This window comes from Pyrus communis, chromosome 13 (genome assembly GCF_041283825.1).
Source record: "Pyrus communis isolate YQ-2024b chromosome 13, ASM4128382v1, whole genome shotgun sequence".
In the NCBI taxonomy this organism is placed as follows: domain Eukaryota; kingdom Viridiplantae; phylum Streptophyta; class Magnoliopsida; order Rosales; family Rosaceae; genus Pyrus; species Pyrus communis.
In genome coordinates this window covers 15,912,612-15,936,536 of record NC_142577.1, presented here as the reverse complement: position 1 = coordinate 15,936,536, position 23,925 = coordinate 15,912,612, and the positions used below count along the sequence as shown (strand labels likewise).

The 23,925-nt window shown below is 35.7% G+C and overlaps 3 protein-coding genes across 7 annotated transcripts; 1 reads left to right on the top strand and 2 right to left on the bottom strand.

Annotated features, from left to right (window-relative positions):
* Positions 1 to 394: 394 nt before the first annotated feature.
* On the bottom strand, positions 395 to 5,113 carry LOC137738365 (uncharacterized). 4 transcript variants are annotated; one of them, XM_068478002.2, is made up of 5 exons: positions 4,573 to 5,113; positions 2,086 to 2,937; positions 1,159 to 1,344; positions 934 to 1,050; positions 395 to 779 (listed from the first exon to the last, which is right to left on the bottom strand). In XM_068478002.2, exons 1-5 carry the CDS (start codon positions 4,603 to 4,605, stop codon positions 672 to 674), a joined length of 1,296 nt encoding a protein of 431 aa, XP_068334103.2. In that variant the 5' UTR covers positions 4,606 to 5,113; the 3' UTR covers positions 395 to 671. The 4 variants fall into 4 exon arrangements, with proteins under 4 accessions (XP_068334103.2, XP_088538515.1, XP_068334102.2 ...); XM_088682389.1 differs by lacking the exon at positions 4,573 to 5,113 and adding an exon at positions 3,283 to 3,473; XM_068478001.2 differs by lacking the exon at positions 4,573 to 5,113 and adding an exon at positions 3,146 to 3,283.
* An 8,753-nt stretch (positions 5,114 to 13,866) lies between these two features.
* LOC137736751 (pre-mRNA-processing factor 19) lies at positions 13,867 to 20,610 on the top strand. Its single transcript, XM_068476007.2, has 18 exons — positions 13,867 to 13,995; positions 14,130 to 14,215; positions 14,455 to 14,526; positions 14,758 to 14,820; positions 15,434 to 15,520; positions 15,716 to 15,857; positions 15,943 to 16,061; positions 16,259 to 16,375; positions 16,815 to 16,910; positions 16,998 to 17,057; positions 17,548 to 17,622; positions 18,087 to 18,191; positions 18,583 to 18,699; positions 18,780 to 18,857; positions 18,939 to 19,032; positions 19,433 to 19,484; positions 20,038 to 20,108; positions 20,202 to 20,610. The coding sequence occupies exons 1-18, from the start codon at positions 13,983 to 13,985 to the stop codon at positions 20,315 to 20,317; spliced, it is 1,563 nt and encodes a 520-aa protein (XP_068332108.2). The 5' UTR covers positions 13,867 to 13,982; the 3' UTR covers positions 20,318 to 20,610.
* On the bottom strand, positions 20,450 to 23,780 carry LOC137736752 (uncharacterized). Of its 2 annotated transcripts, XM_068476008.2 has the most exons (8): positions 23,333 to 23,766; positions 22,408 to 22,808; positions 22,239 to 22,311; positions 22,062 to 22,142; positions 21,827 to 21,890; positions 21,318 to 21,405; positions 21,129 to 21,213; positions 20,450 to 21,024 (listed from the first exon to the last, which is right to left on the bottom strand). In XM_068476008.2, the coding sequence occupies exons 1-8, from the start codon at positions 23,750 to 23,752 to the stop codon at positions 20,986 to 20,988; spliced, it is 1,251 nt and encodes a 416-aa protein (XP_068332109.2). In that variant the 5' UTR covers positions 23,753 to 23,766; the 3' UTR covers positions 20,450 to 20,985. The 2 variants fall into 2 exon arrangements, 1 of the variants encoding a protein (XP_068332109.2); XR_015954601.1 differs by lacking the exon at positions 20,450 to 21,024 and having other exon boundaries at positions 21,827 to 21,931; positions 23,333 to 23,780.
* Positions 23,781 to 23,925: the final 145 nt, after the last annotated feature.

The window sequence follows — 23,925 nt, the reverse complement described above, 5'->3', positions numbered from 1 at the left end:
AGAGTAGAGAATGATGGTGGGAGAGAAAATCTTGGGAAGCAGAGGAGAAAAGAGGCATAAGCCCCAGAGGAAAAACTACCATTGGCGCTCAAACGAGCTTAAGAAATGACGGCTAAAGGTGTAGGGTAGGAGAGAAAACTTGAGAGAATAACAATTTCTGCCTCTATCTCTAACCCTATTCTGGGTTAGAGATTTTAAAATTTCAAGAAACTTTAGACTCAATTGTTAAAAAATGCGCTACAAAACACCATCAATGAAATACTCAAGCACTACAAAGTTACTACTAAAAGTCCTGAGCTCTGTAGAACTTCAAAATCCCTTGTCCAAACTCACTCTAAAAGTCTCTCGGGGTTCATAAGTGTGCAAAAAAATTCCCTTCGGTCCGAGGAAAAACTACATACAATGGTTCCACTAGTATTCAAATAAGTAAGATGCCATGAAATGTACACCTTACAAGGTTTGATGTCTGTACAAGAAATAGTATCACAAGACTTTACATAGTTATGCACTTTCTATAATTTCTTCCTGACTCAATTATTTATATGAATAATATATATAATGACCCAATTATTCATTTGTTTTTTTTTTTTATTAAACCAGGATATACAAATCACTGGTGGAAAGAGGGTCCTGCAAAATTGGTAGATTATTAGTCTAGTACTATATGCTACTCAAATCCAGGACTGGATTGGGTAGCTGCATTTGAAAGAGTTCACTCCACTGATATGAGCAAAGATGTCTGAGGAATCAACCAAATCCTCTTCCTCTTTCACAACTACCTGTAACAATATTTACTAATGTGAGATGACTGGAATAAAATGGACAGTAAAACTTTGTAAGGTGACAAGATGCCAAAGATAATATAAATCGTTAACAGTTTGAGAACTGTTTCTTGCAAGAAAAGTTATGCGTTAAAAGTGTAAGAGGCATTACTTCATCGTCTTCATGATTGCTTCCCGCAGGTCTATGGGTCTCTCCAAAGTCATCGTTCTTTGCAAATCTTCCTCGGACTCGAGGTCTGCTGTCAGCAAGTGTTTTGCGGCAGGCATACTGCACATTTGCTTGGACATTAGTGAGAGTTTAAACCCTACTCCCTAGTATGAAGCACACATGGTAACATACATCCACTCATGCAAATATTAGTAAAGGAACATGAACCTTGATTTTCTTGGTGAAGTTCCTCTCATTCCTTTTCTTCATGTACCTGTGGATCTTCTCTTTCCTCTCTTCAACAGAGAGCTTTCCTACTTTAAAATTTGGGTCTTCGGCTATCGAAATCTCAGTTGGTAAAGAAGTAGAGTTCCCAGCCCCACTCACCAGTTGCTGATTCTCAGCACTAAGTGCCTTTTATAGAGGAAAAAGGTGAAAATTACACGTAAAGAAAAAGTTGCAAAAAAAAATAACATTAGTCCCTTCTAGTGCACAAGAAAGAAAGTACTTCTGTCCTTATTTCAATGCTAAGCGTGCTGATATTATTCGGTTAATTTGAATATGACACCATATTTTCCAGTCTACATGCAGATGATGACAGTCTAAAGAGAACATATAAGCAAGATGGTACTTCAGTAGCTGTGGCCCCTACGAGGGTTTACGACACTAAGTTCCCTTCGAGGTCTCCTAAATCAGAATTCTAACTCTTTTTCAAATGACTTTAATGGAAAACCAGAGCTCATGAGAAAGACATCACTAAAATGCAGAGTTTTGCTTTGTTTTTTTTTTTTTTCAAAAGAGGGCAGGTTCTTCAAGATCTTCAATTTCAACAACTATTCACCACAATAGTTTGAAAACTCAAAAATCAACATGATATAGCTAGTTTTAAAAGGATTTCATTTTTCTTTAAACAGACTTCGTTTTCATATAGAAGGAGAGGGGTAAAGAGGCTCCATATACCTCTTCTCTTTGTTCTATATGGTGTATCAAACTTCCTTCTTGATTTAAGTTTGAAACTTTGGAACCACCTTTTTTAATTCGAACATATTAAACTAAACTGTTTGATGTGTTTCTTGTGAGAAACAAAATAGTTATTTCTTAAATTATCTCCCAAGAATCTACCAAGTACTAAAATTTACCAGCAGTGATTAGTACCTGAAGCTCTTCGGGATTAAAAACCCTCGATAATGAATCTAGACAGAAAAATCCACCATTGTCTCCTTGATATTCCAAGTCTTGCTGTTGCAATTCAGAAGCCATAAGAATGCTGCTCGTGAAAATTCCAGTGTTGTCAGCAGATAGTGAAGCAGGATTTATAGGCCCAGTAGGCATGTATGGTCCCATAGGAGGACCGAGAAATGAACAAGGAGGAGAAGAAGGGTTCAAGGGAACATAAGAAGGCACTGAAGACAAGCAATCCTCTTCAAAAACCGATGCTAATGAAGCTGTCATAAGAGGTGGTACAGGTTCGGCAGGGTACTGTGAAAATCCCTCAACAACAGAATCTGCTAATGGCATTTGAGGTGGCACTTGAGAGAAATCAAATTGATCTTGTGGGGTTATGAGAAAGGGAGGTACAGAAAAGGATGGTGATGGAGAAAAATCGATGGAAGCTGATATATCATTATCAATTTCCTCTTGGGAATCAAATATTATGGAAAGGTTGCCATTATTGTTGTTGATGGCATTGGTGGTAGTGGTTGCAGTGTTATTAACACTGGCGGCAGTGGTGGTGGTGTTGGTGCTTGTGGTGGTTGTTGTGGTGGCGGTGCTAGTAGTTGTGGGGGTTTGGGAAATGCTTGTGTCAGTATTGCCATTGTTATCCTGGTAGGTACTGAACTTGGTTTCTATATCTGGGGGCAGTGAAAGGTTTGTTCCAAAGGATGAATTTTCTTCGTAGCAGCAATTTGGAGAAGAAGTGACCTCGGAATTTTGTAGGGTCTCTTGGAATAGTTCCGGGTCACAAAATTCGAACATTTGAGAGCTAATCTGGCTGGAAATTTCATTCTGCAAGCAAAACATAATAGAGCAATGTTAAAAATTATGATTATCTGACAAAAATTAATACCAAAAAAAAAAAAAAAATAAAACAAAACAAAACAAAACCTATGTCATAGTGCAATAATAAAATAAAACCTTTTGCTTAGGATCATCATTCTTCATATTTTTAATCCAATAGTTTTAACTTATCTTAGTACGGTAAATGTATATCAACCTGCATCAGAGTAGGACTTTCCCTCACCCCCTCACTCGGATTTTTTCTTTCGATATGCATGAAGCAAGCATGTAAAAAGTTAAAAATAAATAGAAAGAATCGGAGAGTGTTCCAAGTTTCGGTTTCCACGGACCAACCTTCCATGTATATGTGTGATTCATTAAGCACATAAGTGCTCAAAAGAAGGATGGTTTGGTGGTGGATTTTTGTCTGCAAAGTAGAAAAAGATGTGCATTTGTACTCCATGTGACATGTAGGAAGAAAGTTACCCAATTGCAGCTAGAAACTAAAGGAGTAAACTAAGAAGGAAGCTCATGGTATGTAAGTTTTGTTCAGTTTATAGAAACGACTCGGTCCGAACAAACAATTAGAATTTAAAAGCACTTGGAGGAAAAGAAGCAATTATGTTATCCATGTGAAATGCTTGTCACACTAAGGCACTCCTTTACCCATCTAAATGCAAAAGAATCAAGATTAGAAAAGCTTTTAGGAGAAGCATAAAGAGCTAAATATTCCCATTCTGCTCCAATAGGAAAGTGGGAAATAACTAGTAAGCAACCCTAAGACAATGACAATTTTGTGGGTATATTGGCAACAAAGGTTGAAATAACCATCTACAAAAAAAAAAAAAGGTTGAAATGCCTTAACCCCACAAATTATTTGGGGAATAGAACTCTAGAAGCAAGTCCATGTCGATAATATAAACGTATGGTATCAAAGTTTTGTATAATCGAAAATGCATACGCGACTGGGGAAGATAGAGATGCGAAAGGGATTGAGCAAAATGATGGTTACAGCACATAGCAGAAATCCCAGAAAGAGGTGAAAGTGAAAGGGAAGGGATATGAAAATTCCTTGCTGCTTGACTCCTCAACCAATTGGACCAAGAAATTTTGACCCAAACCATCTAAGAACATCAACATTGAACCCAACAAAGCATAAAAAAAAAACATGTAAAGAATTAAAGAACAAATTGATTCGCATGCAATTATCTTGTAATCTAGGACTAATTCTGAAAACCCCATTTGCAGAAACACACTAATTTGCAGATTAAATGTCACAAATTTAAGAAATACTTAAATCTCTAGACTAATTCCCAATAACCCAATTGCATAAACACACTAATTTTGAAGATGAAATGGTAAAATCTTAAGAAATATTTCATCCTTAGACTAATTCCCAAGAACGCATTTGCAGAAACACACTAATTTGCAGATTAAACACACACATATATACATGACTGTGTATACATACATATATATATATATTTATGTATTACCTTAAGACTAATTCTGAAGAATCCATTTCCGCATACACATTAATATGCAGATTATACACAAAATACATGCATATAAACACCATTATGAATCAGAAATCACAATATGAATGCATGCATGCATGAACAGAGATTGAGATTGGGATTTGACCTGCTCCTGCTGCTGAATCACATGCTGCAACATGATTTCCAAATCTCTCTCTCTAGGCTTCGAAAGCTTAATCGATATTGGTTCGGTTGCTTAATTAAAAATTAGCAAGAATCAATGAGAGAAACACTGTAGTAATAGTAATGCATTAATCAATATTTACATGCATAATTTGCTCCTCCTCAGACGGACCCGTGTATTATTTTCTGTGATCTCGATGGGATCAAACTATATACAGAAGGAGGAGCCAATGCAAAAAAAGTGCAAAACACAAAACAGATTAATTAAAAATTAAATTATTTTTTTTCAAAAATGCTAATTAATCAGCTAACAATATCAAAAACCAATTTACAGACAGACAGACAGGATAACGACAGATGAAAAATAAATAGGGAAGGAAGGAAGAGAAAAACAGAGAGAAAGAGAGCGAGAGAGCGAGAGAGAGAGGAGGTTATAATGGAGAGAGAAGGAGGAGAGAGAGAGTCAGCTAAGAAAATGGAGGGTGTGGGGTGGCTGGAAACTTAAGTTATAAACTGAAATATATAACGATAGGGATGTGTCCGTACTTAGCCGTCAAGGCTGGCACTGGTCAACCCGAGCGTCGCGGGGGATCGCAAGTTTCTGAGTCCGTACGTGCCGTGGCACTCTGGGTGAACACAACTGAAGGAGATGGGACACGTGGCCAATCGGACAATGCTCTGGAAACTAAATTTTATAAAGAAATGATATGGGTTTTGATAATTAAATTATTATTAACGTTATATTTACATATTTGATTTAGAAATTTGGTATCTCTACAATTATTTTTTCGTTTTAGCATGTTGATTAACTTCGTTATCTCGCAACAGTTAGAGCAGAATTTGGTTGACCAAGCCCTTTTGCCTTTTGCTCGATTCTTTGAAATGTTTTTTTGGTAAGTCCCGATTCTTTGAAAGGTTTGTTGAGATAACGAAACGATGCTGAAAATGGCAAACTTTGCTTCTCTTTTTGCTTTCTTTTCTGTTTTCTTTTTGGCGCATTTTATGGTTGAAATTCCTTGAATAACCCTTTATGGGTGGAATTGTTGTGTTGTGCAACGTTTGGGTTTAGATGCGAGCAAAGGGCTGATTTAGTAAAATAATAATATTGGATTAACTCAGATTTTGAAATATTACTAATAGCTCCGCAATATAATGAAAGATTACACAATTTTATTGACGGATGAGTTTTAGATGTAATTTTCTAGTTACATTTGTGTGTTGGCTTACAGAAACGTATCATGAGCTGTATGTTAGGACGAGGAAGATTACAAAATTAAATACAATATTGACGTTACTATGTGCTCAAGTAGCAAAATCATCAGATATCGTGTTGGCTTGAATGAAAATATGAGTAGTATAATAAAACATGGGAATTGTTATTGACACTTTAAAAATCTGATTCTACACTTCAAACTTTTTATATTTGGAAAGAAAAATACACTTATGAGGAGTGTAAAATGAGATTTTTAGAGTGTCAATAACAATTCCCTAAAACATTTGCTTCAATAAATGTCAAATAATCTAGAAGATGATTGATATTTGCCACAATATCTAAATCTTTTTGTAAATTGTGTGTCAGCCTCCTTCAATATCAACGGATCACCGGATTTCCTCTGGACTCAAATAAACTGAATCTAAGGATCAAGAGATCCAGACCATTGAAATTTGATTCAACGGCTACAATTATTATAATTTTTAGAATGCCCCCATGTTTGTAACTATTAGATCAAATTTCAACGGCTCATATCCTTTGCTCAGGAAGCTCAGTTTATTTAGATCCGGAGGAGATCCGGTTCCAATATCAACCTCATGAAATGACATAAATTGTTTTCTTTAGAATACAATACCGTAATTCCTCTATTGTATAGACGGTTAATCATGAGCAGAAGTTGGACCCTAAAGATTAAGAAGGACAATGAAAATGATTAGGAATATTAGTTAATCAATGGTGGATTATGGAATATAATGAATGGTAGATTATTGGAATTAAGACTAATAGTAATTTGGGAATTATACCCAACGGATAAGGATGAAGTTAATTATTCCAAAATATGTGAAAAACTGAAGAGTGTTCATTTTTTTTTTTTTTTTTCTTTGAAGAACCTGAAGAGTGTTCATTGAACTAGCTTGAAAGGAAATAAAAGTAATGCCTAGGGTGCTAGGCGGGTGATTAAGTCGGAGCGCCTCACTTACTCGATTATTTCGAAGTGCTTTTAAATCTCATTTTATACATGAGTAATGTTATTCATACTATATTTTTATATCATATTTTTATACCACCTTAGGTAACATCTGATGTGGACAGCCACATCATTTGAAAAATTTGCAAAACCCAAGGAAAGGAAGGAGAAAGACTCATCCTATACCACAATCATCATTTAATTAACTAGTTTTTTTTAATTATTAGTTTATTAAATAATGAACTAAATTTAAAAATATAATTAATTCAAATGATGTGACTGTCCACATCAAATGCCATCTAAAATGATATGAAAATATGGTACAAAAACATAGTATGAATAGGGAGAATATGTATTCATCTTAAATTTAAGGTTATAGTAAATTGTAGCTATGGTCCCTTAACTTTAACTCAATTGGGGTAATGGTCCCTCAACTTTAATTCAACTTGAGAAACGATCCCTCAACTTTAACCTAATTGTAGCAATGATCCTTCCAACATAACTCGTTTTGACAAAAATTTTGACGTAGTTGACGAAAATGACCATAATTACACCCTTTGATGAGTTGAGGGACCCTTATTATATAAATGGTTATTCCAACATAACTTATTTTGACAAAATTTTGACGAAATTGATAAAAAGGACTATAGCTACACATTTTGATAAGTTGAGGGACCAATGGTAATGAATTTTTAGTTGAAGGATCATTGCTACAATTTATTCATAAGACAAGTTTAGGGTTTAGGGTTTAGGAAATCGAGTAAGATGAGGCACTTCAGAAAATTTGAGATCTTTTTCAATAACACTAATTATTAGATGACTCTTAATTTGGTCCATTTTCTCTAATTTTTTTTTTCTTTTCTCCTTGAGTGAAATAATCTAAAACTCATTTCTACTAACATAATATGTGCAACTAAGAAAATAACGTTTATAGCGAAAGAGATGAACTTTTATACTAACAAACAATATGTCCATATCATATGGAATTTTTGGCCCTCGCGTAATAAAGCATACCATTGACAATGTATGCGCTTATATTTCTTTTGCCAGACACAAAATTAACTCGTTTGCTGACACACTTTAATGTAGATAAACTCACATATAATATGGTCTATCTTTATTAGAAAGTGCATTAGCAAATGCATATTATAATTATTGGTGTCCAAATAGTGTTGAGATTTTTTAAACTTTGAATATGGACTGAAGCATTTTCATTTTGGTCATGTCCTCTTCATATATATCATCACGAAACATACATAAATACAACATATATAGAGCACAAAATTAACCAGCTTATAAATGAAGGGTGAGTTATCTACACACCTTTTTTAATTTCTCACACACTACTTAAATTTTATCTTTTGATCTTCTTATTTAGTTAATCTGACGGCCGCAAATTAAGAGAGTGTATGAAGTAAAAAAACCTAAATGAATATAGCGAGCACAAAACTCTTGAAAGTAAAGGGTGCATCCACACCTCCCCCTTTCTATTCTAAAGTCAGTGCAAAAGCCAAACCAACTCCACGAGCACCTAAAAAGAGTCTTTATGTATACCAAGTTCATCAATTTAAATGTATAATTTTCTCTTTTAAATTTCATACAAACAGGCACAAAACATGCCTCATGCACATGTTTAACAAAAGTGGGATCAATCCCCTTCCTCAATTTATCTTTTCATCACGTTAATGTGGGTCGACAATGAATGTTAATTATGCTGTTCTCTGTTTTTTTTCATCCTTCTAGAGCTCCCCATTTTCTGGATTTGGCAAAAATTCTACAGCATGAAGTGATTTGGTTGTCTCATATATTTTTGGATTGGTATAGATTTTCTTCGGAATCTAAGATTTTGTTTTTGATATTTCCACGATGCGTTACGTACTGTCGCAACTCTCACCGGAAACATTTGAAATAAATTCTCTGTTGAAGGGATCGAAGGAGTACTGTGAGCACTCACTTCACTTTCACATGGTTTTGCAAATATTATGCTAAGATTCCACATACCATGGCCAGTTAGCAATAGCTATACCAGTCTATGTACCATAGCTTTGGAATGAAATGATTCACCAGCTGATCTGTTGGGATTGTGCGATTCGATCGATACGAGCAAGCCGTGAGTGTAATGGAGTTCTATGAGCGTGCGCAGGTGGGCCTCACTCGACCAGCATGTAAATGTATACTTGGATTGCATATCACGTACTTTTCGTCGTGAAACATGCACGTCTCTTTCTTGTAGAGCTTTACAACGCTGCTCTTAATAATTGATCATGTAACCACGCATGAGGCGGTTTAACGTGTGTGAGGGTTCCTGTTTACAAACGGCGTGCCTAAGAATTTCTCCATTCGGCGTTCAGACTAACTAAAATACCAGCTATTTAACGACATCATTCCTGAACAGTTGGAGTGATTCTTACTCATCATCTTCATCATCCGACAAGCCAATACACTCGGAGTGATCGACTAGTTTCACTAGAAGGGCTTTTTTTATCAGTCAAGGCTCTAACGTGGAATCAATATCTTCTAATCTAACATATAATTTTGATTTTCCTCCAAATCCGAGATATTAAGCATGCTGGAGCCATATTTCTTCACAAATCGCTGAATGGTTCTACTTGTAAATTCTTATACTGATTATTCACCATGTCATGTTTCGAAGGAATCCTAACTACTAAAACTGGAAAACCCTTGGAATGACGATGTTTATCTTTTCTGAGATAAATGGCCCTTCAAGTTCAAAGTTGAAAAATTCCATGCAATTATTCTTGGAAGAGCAATATACTATCCCAGGAAGTTTTTATTTTTTTTATTTGGGGAATCAATTTATCTCTGTATACTATCCCAGGAAGTTCTGAATTTTTATTTGGGAATCAATTTATCTGTCCTGTACCATTTTAGCCATACAATCTGCCATTTGGATCTTTGAAGCAAACACGAATACGATCACGATCATCATCAACCTTCGGACCCAATGTCTGAGTACTTGTCTCGTTTTTTTATGCAGACGATGTATACTTTTTGGTACCTAGCTACATTTCACATATTCTTGACATGTCTCTATAAATATTTTTCCAAACTTAAGCAAAGCCTACCTAGCTAGCTACTGATATAAAATAAAGCTGTTTCTGAAAGCGAATATATTTCAGTTCCCCAAAGCAATAGGTTCCTCTATTTCCCTTTACACAACTACAAATTTTATGTCGTTATGGGCAGTGGGCGGTACATGAATCGAGTTATAATGCTAATAATCAGAGATTGTATATTTTCAGAGGTTTAAAACTTTCATTAGCAACCTATATATTTCTCACCAATATTTTGGATGAATACCGATATTACAGAACCCTTTATTTTTGTTTTTCGGTCTTTATTTAGACATTCTCCTTCAATCTTCTCATCTCTTTTAATAACTATTTTGTAATATTGTTTGACGATCAAAATATTATATTTTACAGGCCCCTATCAGTTGCAAGAAATCAATCAAATCAAAAGTTGTTAAACCCTTCCATTAATGTTGTCATAATTTCTGTGTCTAATTGAAAAAACAAATGGTTCTTAACGATTTTAGTTTTAGTTAATTTTTTGTAATAATATTTTTAAAGGAAAACTAATGAAAAGGGTTTGAAAACTTTGAGTTTTAATGATAAGGACAAAATAAAGGGTAAAGTGAATAGTACCAGGTTTGACTTTTTAATGTAAAAATATGGTTTTTCGTTAAAGTGAATAGTACTGTAGGCTTTTCGTTAAAACTTTCATTTTTAAAGAATGAGCTAGAAACTAGGTGATTTGGATCATCACGTACATTGCAAAATGAAAAGCAAACCTATAAGGATTACTAGCATTCCTCCTTTATTTTTAGAGTGGTGATATATTCTCACCCTAGTGTCTTATTTCCCCACCCACCATTTAATAAAAATGTTAATAACATATTTATCATTTTAAAAGAAGACTCTTAAACCTCTATTTAATTCAGTACTAACATTTTGAAAAAACAAAAAATAATTTAAAATAATAAATAAATAATGGTGGGTGGGGTGTGATATCTTGGTGGAAAGAGGTTGGGAAAGATTTGGGTTAGAATGGACAGAAAGGTTAGAGGAAGGAATGGGCATGTGTTAGATGAAGGCGAGAAACTTCAATGGAGAAAAAAGAGAATTGGGTGTGAGATTTGTGGTTTTGACAAAAAAAGAGGAAGAAGAGTGGTTTGGGGATACGGGGTCTCTGTAGGGCGTTAGGTGTGAAGGAGATGATGAATGTCTAGGTCTTAAGTCTTGCATTTTTTTTCTTTTTTTTTTTTCCTATTTTTATTTATTTATAATATTATTTAAAGATATATTAGAGTTATTTAAAAAAATATATATTATGGTTATTTTGGGAATAATGGTGGGTGGGGAAATAACATTTTACTTTTTTAATTTTCTATGGTGGGTGGGATTATCATGTGGGTGAGAAAATAAGACACTGGGGTGGATCTAGTAACACTCTATTTTTATTTGAAATACATATTACACAAACTTACTTACTAAAATCGACGGGATCGGTATACTTACAAAAAAAAGAGTGACTAGTACTAGGATTGGCACATATTTGGACCATATATTTAAATATCGTGTGACATATGATATATTCAATAAACATCTAATGTTCAACGAGAAAAAACCATTAACTAACGTGGTGTTTATACATTACTGACCAAATTATGTAGAATGAAAATGTGGTATCGCAAATAGGGTGAAATAATTAATTTTGGTGTATTTGATCCCTATGCATGATGAGTTCAATATCAAATTATTATAGTTCACTCATTGTGTATTTTATCCCAAATTCTTTACTCCTTAATTTTAATAATATCGTTGTATTAGAAAAGTTAGTTTGTAAGTTATGTGGTACTCCAATTGTATTAGGTTATCTACTTGAAAGAAGTCATTTATAAATTAATTATTGTCTTTGTAACAACTAGGGATGGGCAAAATACCCGCGGTTATGGATAACCATGGTTACCCGCCCATTTAAACTTCACGGTTACGGTTATGGGTAACCGTTTAGATAAATAAACGGTTATACGTATAACCGTTTACCCGTGAAATTTAAATGAGTGGTTATGGGTATTAACCGCGGTTATAAACAGGTAACCGTTTACCCATTTATTTTATACATGTAAAATTAACACAAATTATGTTTTCTATCGGACAAAACTTAGATCAATGCTATTGACTATAGTGCATGATTTATATAGCGGTGTTTTAATTAATTAAAAAGTAACAAATGATAATCCGTGAAGAATTTCTATCCTTAAATTGAATAAATCAAAAGAAATTTAAGTGAGAAAAATAAACAGGAGCGCACTGAAATCATTTCCCTCGCAGTATGCATGCATTAGATTTAGTTAAGATGTTAGTCAAATTACCAGTGGAATAGCAGGGTAGAGCCTCTGTGTCTCAGTCAAAACTGCTAAGAGATACTGCATTTTATTAAGGGCATCTTCATTAAGACTGTCTGCGAGTTCAACAATGCTTGAATCATCTTTCAGATTTGCTGCTTCTCGAACTTCCATTGCAACCTTTTCTTGCATATGATGGTGCTTGCAGAGCATATAAATAACCCACGTAAGAGTGCCCGCCGTTGTGTCTTTGCCGGCAATTATTTCAATTATTGGAATGATATAAGGATTTTAAAAATTAAAATATAGAAATGTATGATAAATGTACTTATAACGGTGTTTAATTGTCAAAAAAAAAAAAAAATTATGACAATTTTTTTTAATTTTCAAGTTGTTAAAAAACATGTAGACGGGTGAAAAATAGGTAATGGTAAAAAAAAGAGATAAACAGGTTAAAAAGGGTAAATGGGTAAACGGGTATTAAACGGTTACGGTTAGATGAGTATGTGGTTATAAGTATGGTTAACCGTTTATAAACGGTTATGGGTATGAGTATAACCGTTTATAAACGGTTAGGCAATTACCCAACGGGTAAACGGTTATGCGGGTATGAGCATAAATAGTTATGGGTAAATAACCGCGGTTACCCGCCCGCCATAACCATTGCCCATCTCTAGTAACAACCATGTATGTATAATACCTGGGTGCCCATAATGATTACTCGCCTTTTAGTTTTGTTTAATGATATCTTAACACATGCTTTATTGTTTTAAAAAAATAATGCATATGTTATTAATTTTTCTTGGGTTCTAATAAAAAAGGAACACGTGCTATTTTTTAATTAGACCAAATTAGAAAGTGAGTAAGTATTTTCCATCATGTAATGCATTTTAAATTGTTCTCGATACTTGAATCTCTCATCCACAAAGGGTCAGCTTGAGATTGCTATGCTTTTTTTATTTTATTTTATCAAATTTTAAAACTGTTTATGTTGTTCTTTAAGAATAATTAGTTGGAAAATAAAACAGTTAAGCGTTGGATAAATTGTATTTTTAAAGTGTTGTGAGTGTGAAAAATAGTCTAAAAGCGTTTGGTTTATTTAAATGTAAAAGTGATATAATTGTATATAATGACAAAAATGAACATGATAGTGTGGGTGATGACGATGACAACGGTGGCGAGGGCAATGTTGTAGTGGTGGTGGTGCCAATAAATGGGTGTGGTGGTTGGGCTGTAAAGGTAACAATGGTGGTAGGGGTGGCGACAAGTAGCTATGGTGACGGTGGCAGCAACGATGGTAGTGGTGGTGCTAATTGTGATGGTGGTGGTGCGATACATGAATTAAAAATATTCATTAAAGACTCAATCTGCTTTTTATTAAAGTAACTTTTAAAAGTAATAAATATGCTACTTTTAAAAACTATTATCTGAAGGTCATTCACAAAATATTTTATTTTTACCAAATATTTTTTATTGCTTAACTTTACAGGAAAAAAGAACAACACTAAGCTGGGCCCCAGTAAACGGGAATCTATCTCCCTCAACGACGATTATTCTCTTGTAAGATTGTAAAGATTTTGTGTTGGTTGAACTTATGAGATCAATATCCAAAATGAGTTGGGCTCATGTCCATCTACTCTCAGGGCCAAATTATTGAAAGCCCAGCTAATGTGGGCCTCATTGTGGATCGTATCCCGAAATCATAAAATCTAACCCATCGACCTCATTTCGTTTCTTTCAGACTCACTCTTCGTATTGCTCAGTGAGGCAGCGGTTCCCTCTTCGCTTGGCCGAGTCAGTAGCAGCTCCACGCTCTGACGAAAACCCTAGCTCCCTGCCACAATGAACTGCGCACGTAAGCCTCTCTCTCTCTCTCTCTCTCTCTCTCTCTCTCTCTCTAACTTTCTCTGTCTAGCGCATTCGTTATTTTACGATGTCGTTTTAACTGATGTCCCCCTTTCTTCCATCTCTTCTTCTTTGTCCGTACAGTATCCGGCGAGGTGCCGGAGGAGCCTGTGGTCTCCAAGAAGTCTGGGTTGCTCTTCGAGAAGCGTTTAATCGAGCGACATATCTCGGTGCGTTCCTTTCGCTCGCTCTGTTCATTCTAGGGTTTTCTTTGGGTTTTAGCAACATTTACTGTTTGGTTGCTGAGAAAATTCTGGAAAATAAGAGATTAATAGCATGTGGAAATTTCTTAGTGCATTTTGTTTGTGCCATTTATTGGTGCTGTCGTATTTGATGTCTTAGTTTTGTTGGATAAGTTGCAATTTGAATGATATGACTAAGTAGTTTACTTGTTGAATTATCCCACTAGGAATATGGAAAATGCCCGGTAACCGGTGAACCACTTACCGCTGAAGATATCATTCCAGTTCAAACGGGGAAGGTACTCAATTTCAATATATTTACTTATTTTATTTCATTTTTGGTACAATTTTTGGTATATCTGTCTATATATTTATGTAAGCGTATTTATGTGTGCACGCAGGTATCTGGAAAATTACCTCTGAATCATGGGTCCCAATGGGATGTCCTAGAGTCTTTATCAGATAAGCTAGTTGGCTTCTGTAATTATTATAGCTTCTTATGTTGATTTGTTGTATATGTTCCTATGCAGATAGTGAGGCCCAGACCTGCACAAGCTGCTAGTATTCCTGGAATGCTCGGAATGTTCCAGCTCGTATGTCTTCTGATTATACTATTATTAACTTTGGCTTTCAATGTTGTTGTATACTCTGTGTTTTTAACCAGTGTTTTATGCCATACTACAATTGTCTCATTCAGTATGCAACTTTGAGTGCCATTAATATCTCATGGTCTATGAATTGTCCAAAGAGAAACCATCTTTATTATACATGTGTGCGATAGAGAGATCTGACTATAGCCAACCAAGAGCATCCGATGTTAAATGGGACATCCGTTAGCAATTCCAGCATTTGTTTTCAGATCTCGATGAGTCCAGTATCATCACTCAGTCTTGATGAGTCCATTAGCATCACCCAGTCAATGGACTCCTACCACGTTACCAACATAACATGGCTGATGTTCATTCTGTTCATGGTAGCAGTTCAGGCTCTATTTCTAGTTGAATCTTCCTTGAGAATAGAACCTTTGGATAGCGTGTAATTTCTTTAGATTGATCTACCATTTTATTTTATTAACTATGAGTCTTTGCTTACTGTTAGTATGTGGTTTCACTTTTTTGTTTTATCTCGAAGAAAGTTGTTTAATTGTTGGAAATATATTTTATATGTAGTGTTAACAAAGTGATTTTTTTCCTTGCTTACCTTTAGGAATGGGATAGTTTGATGCTAGCCAACTTTGCAATGGAGAAACAACTACATACAGCAAGGCAAGAGTTGAGTCATGCTTTGTATCAGGTAATGCAACTAGGATATCTTTCTTCTAACTGCATATTGTTCTTAGTTGAGTTCCTTTTTTTGTTTCATTCATTTCAAAACTACATATATAGCTTACATGTGTTTTGCATTTTGTTACTCATTTTCTTAATTTTAGTGTCTTGAAATGGAATGACTTGGTTGAATGACCTAATTTGGTAATCTGTATTTTGGCAGCACGATGCTGCTTGCCGTGTTATTGCAAGACTCAAAAAAGAAAGGGACGAAGCAAGGTCATTACTTGCTCAGGCTGAGAGACAAATTCCCGCACAATCAGCAGTTACGGCAAATGCTGCTGTCCATAGCAATGGAACACCAGGTTCTTTCTCTATATGCTTCTCAGATAATATGACATATTTTCATAAATTTCTGTTAACTAATTTGAGCTCTATTTTTTATTTTAGTTGCTGATGACCAGCAAGGACCTGGTGCGAGCAATATACGACCTGGAATATCTGCCAGTATCCTAGAGAAGATGACCGAATGTAATGTAACTCTTTCACAGCAGCGGAAGATGCGGCAGGTACTGTTTATGCTCTGTTGCATTTCTCTGATTTGTCTGATGTCATATGCCAAAGTTTTAACAATTTACTGTCCATTTGTAGTTTATATGGTCTTTTGTTGAGAAAAGCTGCTTGTGAAGTTCGGCTGTTCTCACAGAGTTTATTTGTTAAGTTCTGATAGTTATGGCTTTTATCTTTATATGGTTTTTGTGCTCAGATATCCCCAACTTTGGCTCCGGTTGATGCGTTGGAGAGGTATACTCAGATATCTAGTCATCCTCTTCATAGAACAAGCAAACCAGGAATTTTATCGATTGACATTCAGTCTAACAAGGTATGAGATTGTGTTTACCTTTATTATTATATGGTTTTGATTAAGCATCACTTCGATACGGGTATTAGACTCGAGTAAAAGACTCAAGTTCATAATGGTTGCTGCATGCTTTTGCTCTTCAGTACCGCCTTCATACAATTTGAAGTGCATTTGTGGTGTTTTAATCTTTCCATAAATATTTAGGTTTAGGGATGATCCTAAACAAAATGTGCTGAAATGAAGAAATGAATTTAGAAGGAACAAATCTAGATATTTTGCATGCTTTTCCTACCTTGATCTACTCTTTACTCTGATTTTCACTTCATGCTATATACGGGATTATGGACTCAAGGACAAAGTCATAAATCCTTGTGTGTCTGTTCTGTATACTTTATGTTATACAACTCAGTTATGTTTCCATTTTGCTGATCAAATATAAATTTTGTCTTTCTTCTTGCAGAACCTCATTGCAACTGGAGGGGTTGATACAAATGCTGTAATCTTTGATCAAACATCAGGGCAAATCATATCTACTCTTAGTGGTCATTCGAAGAAGGTTTCACCTATTAATTCTGTAGCAAACAATTACTTGATTCCTTTCCATGAATGCATATGGAAGTTTATGTATGTTTTTCTTTGGTAGGTTACAAGCGTGAAATTTGTAGGTCAGGATGATCTGTTCATAAGTGGGTCAGCAGACAAGGTAAGCCGCAATAAATTTGTTTTCTTGTTTCTTTGTCATGGATATCTTTAATACCTCTCTTGATCTATTTATTTTCTTATTACTATTTTATCTTTTCTATTTACTGGACTTATCAATAGCTTTGCATGTCATTCAGTGTCAATTTTTACCTTAGCGACTGCTCAACTCTGCCTACCTCACAGTTGCAAGTTTATCCTTGGGACTTCTTATGTATATCTATGTGGACCAACACAGATTTAAATTGACATTCTAAATTTACTTGTAGTGCTTTACGTGTTGTAACTGGGGTGGTGATCAGCCTCCCCTGACCCAAACACAAAGGGAAGGAGTTCTGGAAAAAAGATAGGATAAATTGGAGTCAACTAGGGAACTTTACATGCATGCAATTTAGATGTTATTGAATTGGTTGTAAGGGTGTAACTTATCAGATATGCAACCTAGTGTACTCTATCTTTTGATGTTATCTCATCATTTCTGTTTAATGTTGCAGACAGTTCGCATATGGCAAGGCACTGATGATGGGAACTATAACTGTAGGCACATTTTGAAGGACCATACTGCCGAGGTAAATGGTTTGGACCTAATTGCACCAAAATTTATTCTATATTAAAGCCCTTTTCGGTGGACAAAATATGTAATGGGCAGCAAATCCAAAAAAGGACCACAGTGAATCGTCCTTTTTATTTATCCTGTAGACACACTTATCTATTGGACTTAAATCTGTTTAAGCAATGTGACTATACTTACTGTACTTCAATCACAAATTCTACTATTTGCGTCCAATTCTATGGTGTTTCCTTGTATACAGGATTGGGGACTCTGTAGTTGATGTTATAGAATGTATGGTAACCAACTTTATTTAACAATGTTCATAATAAAACAAACTGCTATTTGGAGATTTCACTTTATTTTGAAATTTGTTCAGGGGTTACTGCTTAACAACTGAGATTTCTTATGCATTATTTTCTTTGTTATTACTAGTTATCTGCTATCTATATGAATTTATGTAGCGTGTATCATAATTTTCAGGTGCAAGCTGTCACTGTACATGCCACGGGTGACTACTTTGTGACTGCTTCTCTTGATAGTACATGGTGCTTTTATGATATTGCCTCTGGGTTATGTCTAACACAGGTCTCTCTCTCTCTCTCTCTCCCTAATATCAACTAATATTATTTTTAAAGTCATCTTCTTGTATGAGGCAGTACATTACAAATGCATAAACTTGAAACTCCTGTAAACTGTTTAAATAGATGCACCTGTATAGGTGCATGTGTGCTTCTATATTTTTTGAGTTATCTACAATAATGGAAAATGAGGTATAAAAAACTTCTTCATTTAAAAGATACTGCCAACTTTGGTTTTGGAGGAAGGAGGGAAGGGGGTTGTGGGTTGTGGCATTTAAAAATGATTTTTTTATTCATTTGGAGAGAGTTGCGGGGGTTTAAAACAACTATTTTAACTTATATTTACCTATACGTTACATGATGATATTGGTATAATGGAAGTTTCTTTGGCTCTTAAGGTTGAGGACGCTTCTGCTTCGGAAGGCTATACATCTGTGGCATTTCATCCTGATGGTCTCATTCTTGGAACAGGCACCTCAGAGGCACTTGTGAAAATTTGGGATGTAAAGGGTCAGGTATGTGGGGTTTATTTTCGTTCCGTCCTCTTCTTTTCAGTTTTCCTGATCTTACATTCATTACTTCTGCTAATTGACAGTCAAATGTTGCAACATTTGAGGGACATGTTGGCGCAATAACTGCAATCTCCTTCTCTGAGAATGGTTACTTTCTTGCGGTAGGTTTCTACTAAGAAAAACATGAGGTGGATAGAAAATTAGATAATACCGTGTTCTTATTCTACATTTGAATTTAACAGACCGCAGCTAGTGATGGCATTAAGTTGTGGGATCTACGCAAATTGAGGAACTTCAAGAAATTTACTCCATACGGTGCTGAACCAACAAACTGTGGTACGTATACCTCCAAGCATTTTCATTGTTTCTTTCTAGGGAAAAAAAAACCGACAAGCATTTCATTGACCATACCGGTACTTTGCAGAGTCAGTCAAATGACTGAAAATTTTACTTAACTACTTGCGGGTTCTTAGTTTGGATGGCGGATTCTTGGTTCACATCTTATATGTATTTCTAATTCTTGGTAGATGAGAGATGTTTTCGAGTCATATTTCCATCCAGTTTACCTTTTATTTTATTTTTCCAGCGTACTCTTTTCCATTGTTATATAATCTCTATCTCTTTTTAGTAATAATAAATTGGAAAAGATTTCCTACTTCAATGAATTTTAATATTGCAGAAGTTTTTCAAAGTAGAATGGAGTATAATGAAAAGCTCTTTTTGTGATCCCTTGCAGTTGAATTTGACTACAGTGGAAATTACCTTGCTGCTGCAGGATCTGATATAAGGTCAGTATTTATATTTTAAACCTTGTTTGATTGGACACCCAAAAGAAAAAAAAAATTATATTAGCAAAATACTGTATTTTCATTTTTCAAATCTGCTATACGAGTATGCATTTTCATTTTATGTTAATAATGTCAAGGAGCTGAACATATTTGTGGAGGCTGTATATAAGTTGTGATCGTCTAAAGACAATCATGGCATATCCATAGTTTTAGTATGGATAATACCGTACAATGTAATATTCCAAGGACAATTATGGAACACTCAAGGTGGCCCTCCCCTATTTCTCGATTTAAGAAGATAATGAAATGAAATCATTTGCTTAGATTTACTAGACCTTGGTGTGGTGGTCTGAGCAAAACTGAAATCCGCCATAACAGTAGTCAACTGCTGAAGTTGTCCCTAAGTAATCCACGTATGGCTATGAATGGATGTGTGAGAAATGACATTGAATATTTGTCAGCCCTACAAAAACTTTTGACAAAATATTCATTTCCGCCTGTAATGCATTCCATAAACTTTTGAGCACTGATTACCGACCTGGTGCATTTGCAGAATCATCCAAACTGGTAGCGTCAAAAGTGAATGGAACACTGTAAAGACTTTCCCTGATATGTCTGGCACAGGTTAGATTATATCTCTTCACATGCCTGTAAATTTGGTTTTAGACCTTGTGGCCTTAACTTGGGATGCTCATTATTTTCTTGTTTGGTTTTAAGGTAAAACAACAAGTGTGAAGTTTGGACCAGATGCAAATTATATTGCGGTAGGATCGATGGACCGTAACCTTCGCGTTTTTGGCCTGCCTGGCGACGATAGTGCAATGGAGTCCTGAAGCAGTGATAACACGACATTTATTAGAATGCATCTTGTTGGCCATTGAGTAGGGATTTGTAGCAAGTTTGTACCTTTGGGAATACTGAACTGTAGTGTTGTATGTTTTTTTCGGGTGCAGTATCAGCTCTGAGGGTTAAAAACATGTTCACGGAAAATAGGGGAGAAAAGGAAAAAAGAACCGAGATCGAAAATAGGGGAATGCTGAAGAGATTTTTGATTATGTTATGTAGGCATTTTGTGTTGGTGCTTTTAATTACTGACGACTGAAGTCCTATTACAACTTTAGAACCTTATTTGTTCCTTGCCCCCTTATTTTCGATGGCAGCTCTAACGGTGTTGTTACCTAAACGGACCATTGCTTTCACATTACCACAAGTAAAATAGTCACAAGATCAATTCTATTAATGTTCCTGGTGTTGGTCTATTTCACTACTAGAACAATCACCCTGTAAGTATGCATACAATACAGCTACATAATTGAAGGAAAATAACCCCATCACATAAACTAGTGCTAAAGAATCTAATAGCTTTGCAAACGAATTGTTCATCCCCCATTAATCAAAGCTCTCCTGTGTTCGATGGTGGAGCAAACTATAACAAGAATAAAGAATGCGACCACCAACCGATACCAAAGATACAAATGCATAACCTTGTCTTTGCCTTGTATCATGTAAGGTACCGCGACGCATGTGTAAAACCCCAAAGCTGCATATACGAACAGAATATACGTAAGTATGCGGTCAAGCGTGAGGAAAATACGCATGTTCACACTCAAGATTAAAGACGAAGAGGTTGCCCAAATAGATTACCTCAACATTCTTCAACTCAAATTCTGCATTATGAGCCAAGCATAAGTTCCCAAATGTTTCACAAGGTCCGCTTGTTCCACTTAACCTTTTCCAAACAAAAGTTTACAATCATGACAAAAGAATCTGCAAGTATTTCCCCATTGGACAGTGGGGGCGAATTCAAAGCATAGCATTGGAAGAGTAACTTACAAATCTCCATCTAGGCACAGAGCATAGTTACCACCTCCCCCAAGAGCAAGCATGTCATTCAAACACATGTAATAATACCGGTTGGCTCCTATATACACAACAGGATCAACATTGGCTTTTTCTCTCTTATTGGACAAAAGGTAGACAAAATTTGGAATAGTCTATGATCTATCTATGGCTTTTCATGCATCAAAAAGGTTAAATGTTTAGTTACACATTGTTCGACTACTATTCAAATTTAAAGGTAGCATTGTTATATGTTGTGAGAGAAGATGTCAAAGAGCCTATCCATATGAAGGACAAATTGACATGTTAACGCAGCAAGGTCTGAGGTATCATTTATCATCTCTATCTTAAGCTCTACAACCTACCCAAGTGTTTAGTGTTCTTGGCATGCCCGTCACGAGTCATCTTGTCTCTATACCCAAATTATGTATCACCAATTATTCGACTGCCAGATCCTCTAAAAGGAAACATGCATCTGCAAATAAATAAGAGAAGATTCTTACCAGTCGGTCTAAATAGCCTTGGTTCTCCATATACAGTCGTGAAAACAAATGTTTGGTTTGTTCCCTATAACCAAAAGGCACACATAAGAAGGTGCTTCTATTGGACTGATAAAGAGAAAGAACGTAACCTTCAGACATAAATAACCAGAGTCAAGGGAAGAACTTCTGAATATTCGTATTCATCAATTAAAAAGCAAAAACTAACATATGTTCATTAAGGTAAAAGCATGTTTACTTGATACTTTCTCTTTGCCGTAGGTTTCAAGGGGCCCTCTAGAAGTCCACCAAATACAGCACCTTGCCTATCTCCAACAACCTAGAAAGTATACAGACGGTCCACATTATCCTCACATTACTACAAAAGATTCAATTTATCAATTTTCGAATCTCATTGGCAGATTCATTAACATACCAGCAAACAAGGACCAGAAAGCTCGGCGCTTTTGCGGATAAGTGTGCGGAGTGATATACCATGTTTCGAAGTACTGCCCTTCATTCAAAAGAATTGATACTGAATTGAAATCCAAATGCAACAAAAGCAGAGTACTTCTAATGCAGGGAAAACTCCTCAAGAAGCTTACCTATACAGCAAAGCCCATTGGCACCCTTTCACTATATTAGGAAGAGATGACAGCAAGAATTCATGCAGGTCTGAGGAGATAAAGACAGAGTCATCCATAAGAAGCGGTAGTTGCTTCTGTAGACTGTGCTGGTCCGCTGCTTCTTCAAATACCTCTGAACCACTGGTGCTCCCTCCAGAAGCACAGTCAACATCGTTTTCACGATTGTCTTCCTTTTCGTTGTTCTCACCTGGTGGGGAACGACACTCTACATATCTATGCACGGATTCATCTTGGGATTCAAAGTCTCCATTACTAACAATTATTGATTGATGCTTGTTTGATCGGGATCCACCAAAGACTACCGATGGTAACGAAAAGTATGAAGACAAAGATTTACCTCCTTTAGAATATGGCCTGGCCTACACATTGAACGACCTAATGTGAAAAATCATGATACAAAACGAAAATAAATCAACTGAACTAAAACCGTAACGGAGCTAAACTTTTCAAACTCAGCAAGGGCACAAATTTACAAATGGAGCTAAACTTTTGCCCTTAGAAACCGTAATTATATAACTTCAGGGTAAAAATAAAGATAAAAAGGTCATAAAACTCGGTTTCCCAAGTTTCCAGGAAGATTACCAGCACATTAACTGCATGTTTTGGTAGTAAAATATGAATTGTTTCAATATAATTAGCATCTGGTCACTCATACAATCGTATGAGATCACAAGTCCTTCAACTAGACAAAATCCAAGCAAAACCAAATTACACAAAAAACCCAACTCCAAAATTACGCTATCTAAGAAACCCAGATCTCAAAATTCTTGAACAACAAGGACCACACCGACATTGCAAGCATAACCTATAAAGCCCAATCATTCAATCCAACGAAACAGATAAACAAAAACGAAAAAGATAAAAACTTAGACCAGGAAATTACCTCAGGACGAGGATTGTTGTCGTCGAGAGGGGAAGGAAGAGAAGAGGAGGAGGGTGAGGTGGGCGCATCGGCAAAGAGATGTGAGAGCTTCTCTGTAACTTTGTTTTTCAATGTGAACATTGTGTGATTGTTGCCGTGACGAAGGAGAGCTGCAAAGCGTATGAATCTCAGGTCCCTTGTTCTCTCATATGTATAATTTTTTTTGGTTTTGATTTTTATTATTTTGTGATGGGAGGAAGAAGATGGACGCGTGACGTCGGAGTCAAGGACAGCAATCAACGAGGAGAAGGAAAAGGTTACGTCCACAGGTGGGGCAATGTGACTTGGATCATATGCCTTTCGGTCGATATTTCCTTCCTGCGACTCTCCTGCTATGTTTGGAATATTCATTGGATTTTTTTTTTGCAATTGAATATTCATTGTTTGGTGGTTTGGCTATGGTAATTTTGTTCCGAGGGAGGGCAGGTTTTACAAGATCTATTGCCAATTGTGCATAGAATTTCTTGATTTCATAAGCCGACTACAACATGAATATCACAATTATTCTATTTTTTTATTCAAGAAGAAAACAACAGTGGAAACAATCCACCAAT